The 14819-nt window shown below is 39.9% G+C and overlaps 1 protein-coding gene across 1 annotated transcript in view; it reads left to right on the top strand.

Moving 5' to 3' along the window:
• The window catches only part of LAMA1 (laminin subunit alpha 1), a 167227-nt gene that overhangs the window by 82627 nt on the left and 69781 nt on the right, over positions 1-14819 (top strand). Inside the window, exons 23-33 of the mRNA XM_083187610.1 lie at positions 1699-1935; positions 2777-2920; positions 3564-3743; positions 4367-4552; positions 5592-5719; positions 6847-6967; positions 7059-7196; positions 10168-10289; positions 11711-11797; positions 12776-12969; positions 14180-14322. Coding sequence (XP_083043736.1) covers positions 1699-1935; positions 2777-2920; positions 3564-3743; positions 4367-4552; positions 5592-5719; positions 6847-6967; positions 7059-7196; positions 10168-10289; positions 11711-11797; positions 12776-12969; positions 14180-14322 — 1680 coding nt within the window. The remainder of the gene's footprint in view (positions 1-1698; positions 1936-2776; positions 2921-3563; positions 3744-4366; positions 4553-5591; positions 5720-6846; positions 6968-7058; positions 7197-10167; positions 10290-11710; positions 11798-12775; positions 12970-14179; positions 14323-14819) is intronic.

Below are 14819 nucleotides of genomic sequence, written 5' to 3'. Positions count from 1 at the left end.
AGGTCAAATTTAGATTTGATTTATTCAACTAAAGTGCAGATTTTTTTGACTAGTTGAAAAATTAATTATGGTCGAAAAACTTGACTTGCTGATCCATGTGTATTCGGCGAAATTGCAGCTGTTTATTAGTAATTTTTTGCTAATGCATTTTCGACTTTAAAAAAGTGATATTGCCCTGACGAAAAGTGACAAAAAAAACAACCGAAAACTGCCCTTATTGAATACTAAAGTTCTTTTTTGGCTAGCCGAATAAAACGGACTAATTGAATACCTCCTATGTCTTTAAGGTTTTTGTAGTAAACTTCGCAGACACTTAGGGGGAAATTTACTAAAGGAAATTTGTAAAAAATAGGTGTATTTGTATCCAGAAATACACTTATTTTTGACATTTACTATCCCGAAAATACGGCAATTCGTATTCGTATTGATAGCACATCAATACGACTACGAATTGCCGTATTTTCGGGATAGTAGATGTCAAAAATAAGTGTATTTCTGGATACAAATACACCTATTTTTTTACAAATTTCCTTTAGTAAATTTCCCCCTTAATAGCTAATTAGATTTATTATTTGGGCAGGACCATCTTTGTCTATGTTGGACTGTATGCAAATATTTAATTATTTAGTATAAAGAGCACATAGAAATTTATTACAAAGAGGCGCATATCTATTTCTGTACTACATTGTATTATAAAAGCACTGCCACATCTGGGATTACCAGTATTAGAAAGGATGTTGATATAACTTTCCCAAATTATAATAATGTCTTATTATACTTATATATTTGTCACCTTCGTTTTAAAAGTTTAACAAGTTCAAGCTTCATTTGTTCTGAGTTTGTTCCTGGGATCATGGGCTCCCAGGATTTGGCCCTTACATTTGCTGGGTTTAGAAATTTGGGATTGGAGTTACAGTACCAATTCTGGGAGTTTAGGATTATATGCGCAGTCTAATGCCTGGCAGTGCCTGAACCCCTACTCAGATGCTGCCCAGCTGCTCCCGTTTCCAACTGTGCGGCTCTGCACAGCGTGACGTGGTCAGATGTCAAGCTGCGCAGCCCGCACCGCCGGCCTTTCCGCTTACACCCCCCCCCCCCCCTGCTCTGCCGATCCCTTTTTTTTTGGGGGGGGGGGGGGGGTTGTATTAAGGATGCCAATCCCGGGATTGAGCATTTTTCAATCCTGACAGTAATTAGTGTCTAGGTTTACCCCAAAAGTTGATATTACAAGGTCAACGTGAGAAATGGTCGACACAGGGAAAAGATTGACACTTGAAAGTATCAACCTGAGATTTTCACTACCCCAATTAGGTACCACGTCTCCTCACATGACTCATTTCGCTCACAAGGCTTCGGGCCAAGTGCCTCGCTCCGATAACACTGCATTTGCCATAGTTTACAATTCCAAATTGTAGTCGACCTGGATGGTGAAGTATGAAAAAAGTCCAGAAATAAAAAAAAAATCTGAAAAACTCATGAAATCCTAAAATGTCCAGGCTTTGGCTTACAAAATGGATCCCACCTCGCATCTTGAATTAGAACGATTGACCAACAGCCTATTTTATGAACTGTAGGTTAAGTAGAAATTATTTTAATTTCTTTCTTGTTAGAAATAAGGGGTGCATTAGTATTAGCAAGTTGGGGATTGTTGTAAAATTGACAGCAGTCGTTATTAACAATATACTGATGTGATTCTAGGCCTGCAATTGCAGCAAGGATGGGTCATCCAGTCTCCAGTGTGACCTGACGACGGGCCAGTGCTCATGCAAAGAGGAATATGGCGGGCAGACCTGCGGCGCTTGTCTCTTTGGATTCAGAAAATACCCTGCCTGCATGGCCTGTGACTGTGATGTAAAAGGCACTCAGTCTGCATGGTGTGACGATGAACAAAAGATGTGCAGCTGTGAGGAAGACACTGGTGCATGTGCTTGTAAGGTAAATTAAAGTTTAATATAATACTTTATTACACCGCAAAAGCAATAAATAAAAAAGAATCATATATAGTTATAGGCTGTTATTTTTTTGTTAAATATAATATAATGAATCGGTGACTGTAAAGCTAATAAGCCTCACATATAATGCTTTTTATTAGACTGGGTGATAAAAGTAATTAATGTTGTATAACTTAATGTTTTGAGTTATAGTTATACTGTCTGTGAACTGGCGTTCCAACATACATTGAATGATATTCTCATAATCTGTACTTTAACATTAATGTTTGCTCAGACACTGCCACCTACTGGCATATATAGTACATTTAATACATTATTTTTTCTTATATTTCTCATATTTAAGGAGAAAATATTTCATAATAGTCTGCACTATGGTTTATCCATCACCCCTAATCAATTAACCTGCAACTTTATCCCTTTGATTACCAACGTTACGGAGTGAGATCCTCAATATATCCGCTAAAAATGCCAGCGTTGCTCACAGCGACTGTTCTTTTTTTGGGTGCAGTATTTAACTTCAAATATAAATAAAATAAAAATAAAAAAAACATAAAATATATATATATTTTTTAAAGTTTAGATGGCCGGAAGTGCTCCAGCGATCTAAACTTCCCCATTTGCCATAAAAAAACATGGAGAAAAGTGACGATTTTTTTTGTCTAGGAACTTATTGAATACCCTTCTGAATAGGAAATGGATTTAGAAATTGTGGTAAAGTTTAAGATGTGCTGTCCGCTGAGGAGTAACTAGTATTCTTTTTATTTATAGAATTTGATAAACAGACCACTCAGTATTTATTAATGTATGTATGCCTTCTGTTACAGGGCAATGCAGTAGGAGGTTATTGCAATGAATGTAAAGGGGGCACCTTTGCCCTTCGTGCTGATAACCCGCTCGGTTGTTCCCCATGTTTCTGCTCTGGAGTTTCCGAGCTGTGTACGGAGATGGAAGACTATGTTTACATACCTGTAAGTCCAGCTGAGTATGGTTTGTATTTCTTCTGGACTATAACAAAGTGCACGGTCTCATGCGCATAGGATGGGACCCCCTCCCGGGGTCGGGTAGCGGGGTCGCATGTGATACATTGCATGTGGAAGGACCGCATCCGATCCTGCCGCCCGAGTTGGTCTCGGGCGGCTCAATGTGGGTCGGATAGTCGTACACTGCTGCGATTCATCCCAGTATCGCAGCAGTGTATGGCCAACTTTAGAATACAGTTGAATCAGTAAATGTCATTCTCCAGAAAGCCCACAACACACATTGCGACATTCGTTTTGTCGGGTTTTTGCTCACACGTCAAGTGGGTGCAAGCAAAGATTTAAAGTGCGGCTGATTGAATAACTCCAATCACTCATTATTCAATAGCGTGTTTAATTAAATTTCCCCCTTTGTGTCCAATGCCTTGTGACCTTTCAGTAGATCTGGGTTTGATATAGGAGATGCACCTCTCATAAGTACATACTTAGTCAGCAACTGAATAGGATCTACTGATACTGTAGGTCCAGAGCTTCATGTTAACATAAAAAGCTTTATTTTACTGTCTCTTTTATTGTGTCATTTGAATTACTGTCACATAAATAAAGAAGTATTACAACTCTACATCTATTTTAGATCTCCTTGGTTCCATACCAGTCACTGCTCCGTGTTGTATCTCTGGATGGTATGACGGGAACTACGGATGGTGTATTTTCTGAAGCTATAGATATGCTGTTAGATGCATCGGTGATTCGGCAAAACCTTTTGTCAGACATATTTTATTGGCAGTTACCATCGCAGTTCCTTGGTGATAAGGTAAGTACAATATGGGCTGGGTACTCTAAAAGTGAGGTCTTCATTATATTGCACATCATGCATATTAATGTAGCTATAAGCTTTATTTACTATTTAGGAGTGTTTTTAATGTGGCCGATATTTATGACAGTCGGTAATATCGGCACACACCTATTCAATGTGGCCTCATTGAAGCCATACAAATTTGACTCAATTGTTGAAAATGGCTGCTAGATTGTTGATTCCGCCACCGTTTTTCTCTGCAGCCATTTCAATAATCCAGAGCCGTTTCGACTGTCTGAACGTTTCTTATAGTCGGAAGATTGACCACCGACTGTGGAACTGGCCGGAATTTCCGACAGTTCCGACAGTTGGAAATGAGATTACATAATCCCCTTATTATTTCCCTTGTTATGGCCTTATTGTTAGGTATTGTACATCCTATTGTATAAGTACAGTATTTTGTAGGTTTATCTCACTTTATATCCTATGAACAATTGTATGAAGAATATTATATTGTATAGTGACAGAAATAGTATTGCTTTTTTTCTGTTTTGTCATCCTATGTACATATTACTCTTTGGGTTTTTTGTTGTTGTTTTGTGTTTTATATCAGACTCTTAGATATTCTTTTCCATTGACAGACATTGTCTTATGGAGGGATGATGAAGTTTGTTGTTACATATTACGCACTGGCAGATTCTAGTTCTTCAGATTTGGCACCGCAAATTATAATGAAGGGCGGACACCTCAGGAAGCGTGTTATTATCATGGACAAGCTAAATCCTGCAAATGGAGTGAAGAATGAGATGCAAATCAACCTGAGAGAGGCAAGTAATATTTATGTACAATTGAATAGTGACCTTTAAATCTTTCATGAAGACCATATCTGAAAAAGAGATTGTTTATCTTTGAACATTAATCTGCCGTAGAGTTAGTACATCTGTCAAAATCTTATTTTTACATGTTTTACTTGACATTTAAGATAAAAAAAATGTATTCGAGTGCCATGTACAAATATTGGAAGCACCCAGATCACACTTCACAAGAAGAATGGTGTGAAGCAAAACATATCTCCTAACTGTCCATGCATTCGACACAAAGGCCCTTATTCTGGTTCACTAACAAAGGCAAATTCCTTCTCAAATGGACAAAACCATGAGCACTGCAGGCAAGGCAGATTTATATTTTCTAAAGTGTAGGTTTTTACAAGCGGATATGTTGTCCAATGCATTCAATCAGATTTAACTTATCATTTAGCTAGCAACTTCTAGAAGATAATAGGTAGAATTGGTTGCTATGGGAAGCATCTCACTTGCAAGAACCTGCTCTTTAGTAAATATAGCCGTTAGTGTTTTCCTATATTAAATACACTTCCTTCCAAACCCATCCCACATGAATGAATTGCACCCCAAAGCACCAGAAATAATGTCCCATCCACCACCTTAAATTAACAGGTACTAGCTCACCTTCACTTGTCTGTTTAAGAAGCTTTAGTAAATCTCAGTAACTATACCTAACATCTGTGTTAGAGTCAAATTGAAGTTACCTCTGGAGGCTGCAAGCAGAAATGATGGAGCCAGCAGTCACACCTGAATATTAGAACAATTAAATAGCTGCATTCAGGCACCCAAGCAACAATTGAATAGCCCCCATAAACTGCTTGTCTTCATAGGGTTTGTTGTAATTATATTTCCAGTCTATTTATGTTATTTGAACATTGTTCATGTGTTTGGTGATTTTGTCACTTTTTCTAATCAAATATATTTACACTTGTTATAAAACTTCTAATTGAATTGCCTGGTTATTTTAAATGTCCAATCACAGAAGTCTATGACTATTAATGTGTTTTTCTATTTCCTATTGCAGAATAACTGGAAATATTATAACTCTGTATCTAGCGAGTCAGTTACAAGAATGGATTTCATGTCTGTTCTAAGCAGCATTGATTACATTCTTATTAAAGCCTCCTATGGCTATGGATTACAGCAGAGCAGGTATGTCTGTATGTAAACAACTATTCTAATGTCATATCTAAAATAACAGACTCTCCAATAATACCAAATCCATTATTAGCTTTATTTATATTTATCCTGGAAACATGGCCGCCAATGATCGTTATGTGATAGGTCATATCCTGGTAACCACTAAGCTCCTTCTTGCACAACATTGGCGCACACCTTTTATCCCTACCATAGATATGGTTGTATCAAATTTATAAATGCATTTGAAATAGCTGGGATTACTTATTCCTCATCAGCTTCTAACCCTTTGATAAAATGGTTTCAATGGTCTGAATATTTGCTATCCCAGAAGCCTACTCTCCTTTCTGGGCCCAATCAACATTAACACAACTCCCAGACCTGTCCAATTGTTTCGGAAGCTGATATGTATCGAGTATATGTAATATACTCCAGTGCCTGGGATCGCTCTTCCTCTTGTTTGGTGAATCCCCCCTGTGAAATCTGTTTCGCCTGTGAAATGTATTTCTTATGTAGTGTATAACTGATAGCTATGGCATCATTCTACCTACTGTATCTGACTATTGATTACAAATGCTTGGTGTATTCCCTGCCCTCTTTTCCTAACTCCTCCCCATCCCATTTATTTTTTTATTTTATTGCTTTGTAACATACCTATTGATCGATGTCATTAACGTGATTATGATGTTTTGACATTTTCAATAAAAATTTAATTTGGAAAAAAAATAATAATAATTTTACAGCACACAGCCATGAAAAATTGCCAATTTTTAGATGTATATGCTGTTTTAGGTTCACATTCCGTATGGCTTATTTACTAACTTTGAGTTAAGGTAAATTTGCACTGAACCACGTCAACCAATAAGCAACAATTTAGTTTATAACTGGACGGTGTAAATTTTGAAAGCAACTTTCTGGCTGCTTTTGGTCAATGCAGTGTTAAGAAACAAGCTGTAAATTCTTTTGGGTGAGAGCCTTGGAACGTGATAAAATTAGAACCCAGTCTGTAACATGGCAGTTAGGATCTGATTGGTTGGTGCATTATCACTCTGCTTTTTATCACTTTTCAAGCTTAGTACATCTGGACCTTTGTCTTCAAGAAGCCATGCACTTATTTATATTCTGTTTCTGATGATATTTAGGATATCCAATATCTCTATGGACATAGCAGTGGAAGCATCAGACATGCATTCTGGTCAACAAGAAGCACACCTTATAGAGATGTGTGATTGTCCTCCTGGCTATACAGGTCTCTCATGTCAGGTGATGTGAAGGGCTTTCTTTATTGCTTGGGTTTCTTTTAGGGGGGGAAGAATATACCTCATATAACAGCATCTGTACTCTTTATAATCAGGATTGCGCAACTGGCTACTACAGAGAGAAACTGACAGAAGTGAACGTCCGAGAGGCACAACCATTATTCGCCCCCTGCGTACCTTGCCAGTGCAGTAACCACAGTGACATTTGTGACCCACACACTGGAGAATGCATGGTATGTTTTATGTGGCTAGGCATCTTTTTATTACTTTTTAAAGTAGTTACATTAACTTTCTTATAATTGGTATTATTATTATCTTTAATATGTCCACACAATATTTTAGCAGCATCCAATTACAGAGTATACATAAACAAATAGGCAAAACAAGAACACAGTGAGTTATACCACTTTCACACTGCCAAAACAATTCAAAAACCGGTATCTTTAAACCAGTGGCAAACGCAGGATTTTCAGAAGGGGGTTTCCAGAGGGGCGGAGCAAAGCACGGAGATGGACACTTAGGTGACCCAGTATATGCCGGGTCAGTTAAAGTATTATAGATAGACCAAATGTATATAAATAATAATAAAAAAAATATATATATACATAGATACATACATACAGGGGCGTCAACAGCAGTGTATTACCCGTGGGCATAGCAATGTATTGGGGCCCCTACCGATCCTCCAGCGGTAGGGGTGGGGGAAGATTTGATGTCCTGCGGGTTGTAGGGGGTATTATATCAACCGCTCAGCATGTAGGGCCTGGATAAGTAATTTCCACTAATTACCCCTTTACTGCACAGATGGTGGGAGATGGGGTGGGAGAAGGGGGCATTGGGCTGAATGAAGGGGCACTGATACATAACTTCCAGGGTGGTAGAGGATATTTAATATGCAGAGGAGGGGTGTATAGGGGAGTGGGCTTATTATTCATAATTTTCTGGTGAGAGGACAGCTTGCTTGACTGCAGATATCTCCAATTCCCGGAAATAGATTTCTTAGATTTTAATGGAATTAAAAACTAAAGAATCCCACCTACCAAATGGTATTGGGGACTAGGAGATCAGATTTCAGGTGGCAGAGCAATTCGCCAACGAGTATATAACACTACATACCAGGTGTGTGGAGTTGGAGCAGTAACCAGCTGCTGGAAGGCTGATATCTCTGGTTCTGGGAACAGTAGAGACAAGCTACTAGTGTCCATCAAAGGGGGAGAGTCCCAGCTTTTGGAATATATCCTCAGAAAAACTCTGTCAGACAGAAACTGAAATATCTGACTGGGAATAACAATTAACAGACTTGGATGGGGACCACTGCTTTGAAGTCAGATATCTCTGGTTCCCAAGGGCCGATTTTTACAATTCTTATACCCATGGAAAGAGGACACCCTCAGCTTTCAGCTGAGGGCCCTTAGACTCCTGCGGGGGTTTCTGGGTACCCAGAAACCCCCCCTGCGTGCGCTACTGTAAACGGTATTTAAAACGGGTCTGAGCCTTCACATTGCAGTAGATTACCGTTTTAAATACCGTTTAGTATCATTCACATCAGTCAACCCGTTTAATCCCCTGAACACGTTTCAAGGCAGAATGCAGGGGACAGCCTATCACAGGTCTGTAATCTGTTGTTTTTACTAAATACCGTTTCAGAGCCATTCTCACTGCATAAAAAACGGCTCTGAAACTTGTAGGACTCTGCTTTTTAAACGTTCAAGACAGGACAAGTACAGGGAACATAGACTTAGCAACATCAGCAAATGACCTGAAATAAGAATCAGGGTGGCAGAAAGTAACCACCAATCTTATCAACAGGCAGGCAGAGAAACTGCTGTTGATAAGATTTGTGGTTACCTGCTGCACAGTGGTCTTTATTAACTCTATTGTGATCATCACTATATATATATACAAAGTGAATATAGAGGGATGCACCCATCATGTCCATCTGATTTTATGAATCTGTTTATATTACAAAAAGATCACTTTGGATCTAGTGATAAGATCCCTATCGCCGCTATGCCCTCATGAATAGGGATGCCAATCCCGGGGCATTTTTTCAATCCCGGGATCCGGGATTGAAAAACGCTCAATCCCGGGATTCCCGGGATCCCGGGATTGGCATCCCCAGCAAAAAAAAACCCATTTTTAGCATACTAACCCACCCCGGCCGACCCGCACATCTACTTACATTAGGGTGCGGGCGGGCGGCCGGGAGTGGGTTTGGAGGTGCACGGTGCCTCCCGGCAAGTGCACCTCCATAGAAGACGGCAGGCGGGCGGCGGAGACGAGGCTGGCGGGCGGAGTCAGGCCGGCGTGCTGTCGGGAGGCGGGCGGGCGGAGTCAGGCCGGCGTGCTGTCGGGAGGCGGGCAGGCGGAGGCAGGCCGGCGGTCACTGGTGACGTGTGGCCTGCGCAGCGTGACCTCTACTGTCACGCTACGCAGGCCGCACGCCGGGTCAGGCTACGGGAACAGCCGGGCAGCATCTGAGATAGTGCTCAGACGCTGCCCGGCATTAGACTGCGCATGCGCAGTCTAATCCCGAAATCCCGGGATTGGATTCTCCAATCCCGGGATTGAAATCCCGGACTTTTTTAGGCCAAATCCCGGGATCCCGCCGATCCCGATCCCGGGATTGGCCACACTACTCATGAAGTCATTCATTTCTGACTAAACACATTGGGTATTCTGTTAAAATAAATTGTCTACATAATACAAGGAATTTCGAAGTTTATTTCTATCTGAATACTGGGCATATGAAGGAAGAATATCAATTTAATTGATATCATTGTTTTTGGGTGGTACTAGAAACTAGCACAATCCAATATTCTTCCTTTTTTTGTATAGATCAGGGATGGGGAACCTTTGGGGAACTACACATCCTAGTATGCGCTGCCACAGTTTTGCTATTTGGACATGCTAAAACTGTAGCAAAGCATTCTGGGGTGTCTAGTTCAACCACATCTGGAGCGCCGAAGGTTCCCCATCCCTGGTATAGATAATATATATATATATCTGCTATCCATCTATCTATCTATATATCTATACAGTTATATATAGATATACCAGATAACTTTCAATGTCCATTGCTATTTGTTGATATCAGAGAGAATGTGCAGTTATATTTGTACTATATATAGTTGTCATTTTTTTTTTTTTTATATTGGTCGCCTAGTCAAAATATTGATTTTAACAAGTGTTATGTATTGGCAGGGTTGTAGAGATCATACCGCTGGACACAACTGCCATATTTGTGCTCTTGGTTACTACGGCAAAGTGGAAGGGTCAATTTCAGATTGCTCGCTCTGTGCGTGCCCCAAAGGCAATTCCAGAAGGTAACACCAAAGACTTTTACACTTCTCTTTTATAATTCCATTATGTTTCCATAAAGTAAGCATACAGTAGTTCAGACACTTCCCTGCAAACTAGTTATGTCATAGAATAACCATTAGCTATTAAGAATTAGCATAATGTTTCGCTGAGTTATTTTACCCATTGTCTGTATAAGTTTAATGTTAAAAGAATTAGCATAATGTCCATGTCAGAGCTCTTCTATGTCTGTTAGAAGTAACACAATTTAGTAATGAAATACAGTTATGTAGAAGCCCACTTGTTTTATTTCAAATATTAATACATATGCTCATCTTATTTATTTACATATGGAAAGAAATACAGGTACAGGTTGAGTATCCCTTATCCGAAATGCTCGGACGCATTTCGGATAAGGGATTTTTTTGTTTTTTGGAATATTTTATTTTAACACACTCACCTGGTCCCCCCGATGGTCCCACGGCATCCACAGCGGCCTTCAGGATCTTCTTCAGCAGTCCCAGGGGTGCATTACTCAAGTTTGCAGGCATGTCGGTGACGTCACCGGCACGCCCTCGCGCATTGCACCCCTTGGACCGGAGATGCAGCAGAAGAGGATTCTGAAGCCCACCGTGTACGCCGGGGTATGTGGTAAGTATACAAAAGTGGCGGGGACAACGGTTTTGGAATATTTTTGTTTTTGTATATTCGGATGCGGGATACTCAACCTGTATATTGCAATATTTGGAGCTACCTTTCCTACAATTAGAAGAGTGGTGCCTATTATTTTATGCTTGGTGTTTCATATTTGCTGTGGCTACGCTCTGAACCCATTCTATAAATATTTATAATTAAAGTGGCTGCTGAGGCCATCTCATTGGAATGTAATTGTCAGTTGGGTGAACGTGAACACTAACCACTTCCACGTATGTCAGGGATGTGGTTCCCAGTATAAATAACACACATCTACAGTTTCCTGGATCTGGATTTAGGGTTGGGGAAGGAGGGGGGGTGGTGGTCTGTGCACTTAAAGCAAGGAGGTCTATGAACCACCCAGACACACCGAGTCACACATACATGCTCAGAATCATGCAGACATGTACTGTACACACATACAGGGTCGCACGGAGATATACTGTAGACTAGGGCATACCAAATATCCCTTTCGATATGCAACTTAAATAGTTGTCGCTATGTGTCTGGGAACTGCAGCTGCACCATCCTATCCTTTCTGATGCCTGCAGGAGCTTAGTCCCCATTACTCAGACTTCACCCACTCCAAACTGCTTGGATCCCTGAGTCCCCTCCCCCCCCCACAGAATTCAGTTTATGAATGAAATAGGGACAACCATTTGTACTTACCCTCTGTGGCTTTCCGTGTGGCACAGTATTTATATATTGAGAGATATGTTACTTTATTGTATGCTTGTATTCTCTTTTCTTTCAGTTTTAGTCCCTCTTGTGTACTTGAAGGAGTTAATGATTTCCGATGTGATGCCTGTCTGCCTGGATATGAGGGAAAACACTGTGAACAGTAAGTGATGCTTTCCATATATAATGTTAATATTGATAGAAGGGTATTCTAATATATTGTTCTATCCCTATCATATTACAATGCAGAAACCAAATCTGCGAAAATTATACAATTGTTGGTAACCAATGGCACCACCACAATAAACTGAAAGATTGATGTTACTTTGGGCTTCTAGGCATTGTTGGGTGAGGTCAACATTCACCTGATAATCCACTTCACAATATAGTAAATACAGCTTGCTAGGTATGTATCTACAGATGCATCCTCATGCATCTAGCCTCATAATACCAGGTATCGTGAGATACATCACCTGGTCCTGGCAACTCTGCTAACTAGCTTTAGTAAATACTGTTGTTTTGACCATTAACCTGTGCGCATCAGATCAGAGACTGAGAACACAAGGGCTATACTATAGAATTATTGAATCCTGCAGCCTCTGCTGGGTTTGCATAGAATACATTGTAGGTAAAAGGGCCACATACAATGTATCAATGCCACCCAGGAAGCTTGCAGGCCGTTCAAGGGAAATCTTAAGCTATGTGTACCTCCAAGAAGTGTTTGAGGGTCTTTACAGTATATACACTTGAGGAAGTTGCTGTATGTTTCAATGATACTGTAAATTTGGAAAAGTAATCCGGAGCATAAAGTGGATTGTTCTACAGGCTAACAAAACTCTGAGCCATGCCCATGTTTATTTTGATTCACTGTTGACAGAAATTACCCATTACACATTATTACTGGCATGTTTAGGGTTAGATACTTATTTCTTGGCATAGACTTGGAGAACGTGTATTGTTTTGTCCTTTTATTTATATTTAACCTCATTTCCTTTTATATACTTGCTAATGTACTTGTAGAGTAAAAATTATATGTATTTATTAAAAATGTTCTATGTATACAGTTATAGGTATTCATATGCTGTAGTTAACAGTGATATTTTATTTTATAATACTATTTATTTTATTTTTTTACACGTAGATGTTCTTTTGGTTACTTTGGTAATCCAGATGAGCCTAACGGTAGCTGCCAATTATGTGATTGCAATCCAAGTGGCTCATTGAATAATCACTGTGATAGAGAAACTGGTCAATGCGTATGTAAGACGGGGGTGACTGGACGTCTTTGTGATACATGTGAAGTAAGGCATATTCTTCTGGACCAGCAGTGCATATGTAAGTTTTAATCGTTGTGTTTGTACTTATAAGAAAATTCACATTTAAGGCCTTTCATTTCGCTTGCAAAACTCCAAAAATCGCCCGTTTGCACAGCGAATGTGCAGACTTTCATATTGCGATTGCATCTATGAAGGACGCAGCATTTTGCAGACGTGGTCCAGACAATGCTTGCATGTCCGACCCGTATTCCGGGCCTCAGCCGCTTTGATAGGAATCATGATGCCAGTGTGCGTGCCTTCGCAGCCAGAGGGAGTTTTCTTGTATGGATGTTTATACTGAAGATAGATAGACATTAATAGCTAGATACTGCATAGCACACATATATTATATAGCTACCCAAGAAACAAACACACTTTAACTTACTTTGAGAGGCAGAAATTCTACATTACAGTAGGTCGATGATGGGAGTGGGGCCGGCACTTTGCATCAATGGGAGTAAATTGTATCAATCTATGCAATTTTTTTTTGGGTACAAATTTGTACTGCCCTCTTCCACAGACCCTTGTATCGCAGGCAGCCGATATTGTCGGTACACACTGAACAGTATTGGCCACCGATACTGTTCCGAACATGTGGGTCATTTGGCTTTATTGTCAAATATACCGGTATGTTCAGTAGATATCAATCATCATTAATGACGCATGGGAGCGCGCATCTTTAACAATATTGAGTGTCCACACTAGACAATATTGTGAACAATATTGCTCAGAAGCTCCTTTCTGAGAGATATTGTTAACAATATAGCTGAGTGTGTATGGGGCTTAAAGATACCCACACACAGTAAGATTTTTTAAATGATATTTTGCATCTTAACTGTTTGAGTGTCAACTATGCTGTGAGAGATCCTCAAACTGTGAGCGACGCTGGCATTTTTAGTGGATATTTTGAGGATCTCTCTATAGCATAGTTGACACTCAACTTTTTATTTTGCACCAATATAATCCACAGCACTGTAAATTCATTTAGGCACAGCTGAGAGGAACCCATGTGCATGCAGGTTTAAAATTCTGCACAAACCAACAACCTGTATTGAAATTTTACCCAGGGCTTCAGTAACGTGACACCTCCTGTTACAATGCAAATTGCTGTGGTCTTTACACATGAGAAAGGAATATGGGGGAATGGGTATCTTATCACTATCCCATAGCATTGAAGTTGTGTTCTTATATATATATATATATCATTATTATTATTCTATAATTGCTAGCATGCGATGATGACTGCACAGGACCTCTACTGGATGATTTGGATGATCTGCACCGTGTCATTTTCTCTGTAAACTACACTGGAATCATCACTGTCCCTCATGGATTTATGGTGAATCTAGAAAACATGATACTGCATGAAAAGGTACCCACTTTTTTCAATCTAGGGATTTTGAGGAATGAAGTTATACTGCAGTAATTGTAGTTGGTGACTGTAATGCCAAACTCCTGGCTTGCTTAAATAGATCTTCTAACACGGGCCCTGGGCCTTATTTCTGTTGTACCCCCTAGTTAGAGATTATGCCTTATTCTCCCCTGCCCATAATTCCTATTCCCAAATGTATAAGGTCCTGCTTTGCCATTGAAGCTATGAAATTCTGATATTTGTTGTGTTATAGAAGGACTATGCAAACATGGTAGTTGTGCCTCAGCAAAGACAGACTGACTGAAACTGCAGACACATTTTAAAAGATCCACAGATGGAGCTAATTATTTCACTTGTGATTCTGTGTGGAGACCTGGAAAACATGCATTGTTGGTGATACTTGAGGACGGGTGTGGTATAGGGGTCCGATAGTCGGGATCCTGACAGTCATTATCCCAACGTCGGGCTACCGACTGGCTGGACCCAGACAGCATGGC

Source organism: Crinia signifera, chromosome 5 (assembly GCF_055691185.1).
Source record: "Crinia signifera chromosome 5, ASM5569118v1, whole genome shotgun sequence".
Taxonomy (NCBI): Eukaryota; Metazoa; Chordata; class Amphibia; order Anura; family Myobatrachidae; genus Crinia; species Crinia signifera.
Note: the sequence above shows the minus strand (reverse complement) of the source record. Positions and strands in the feature narration are given on the sequence as shown.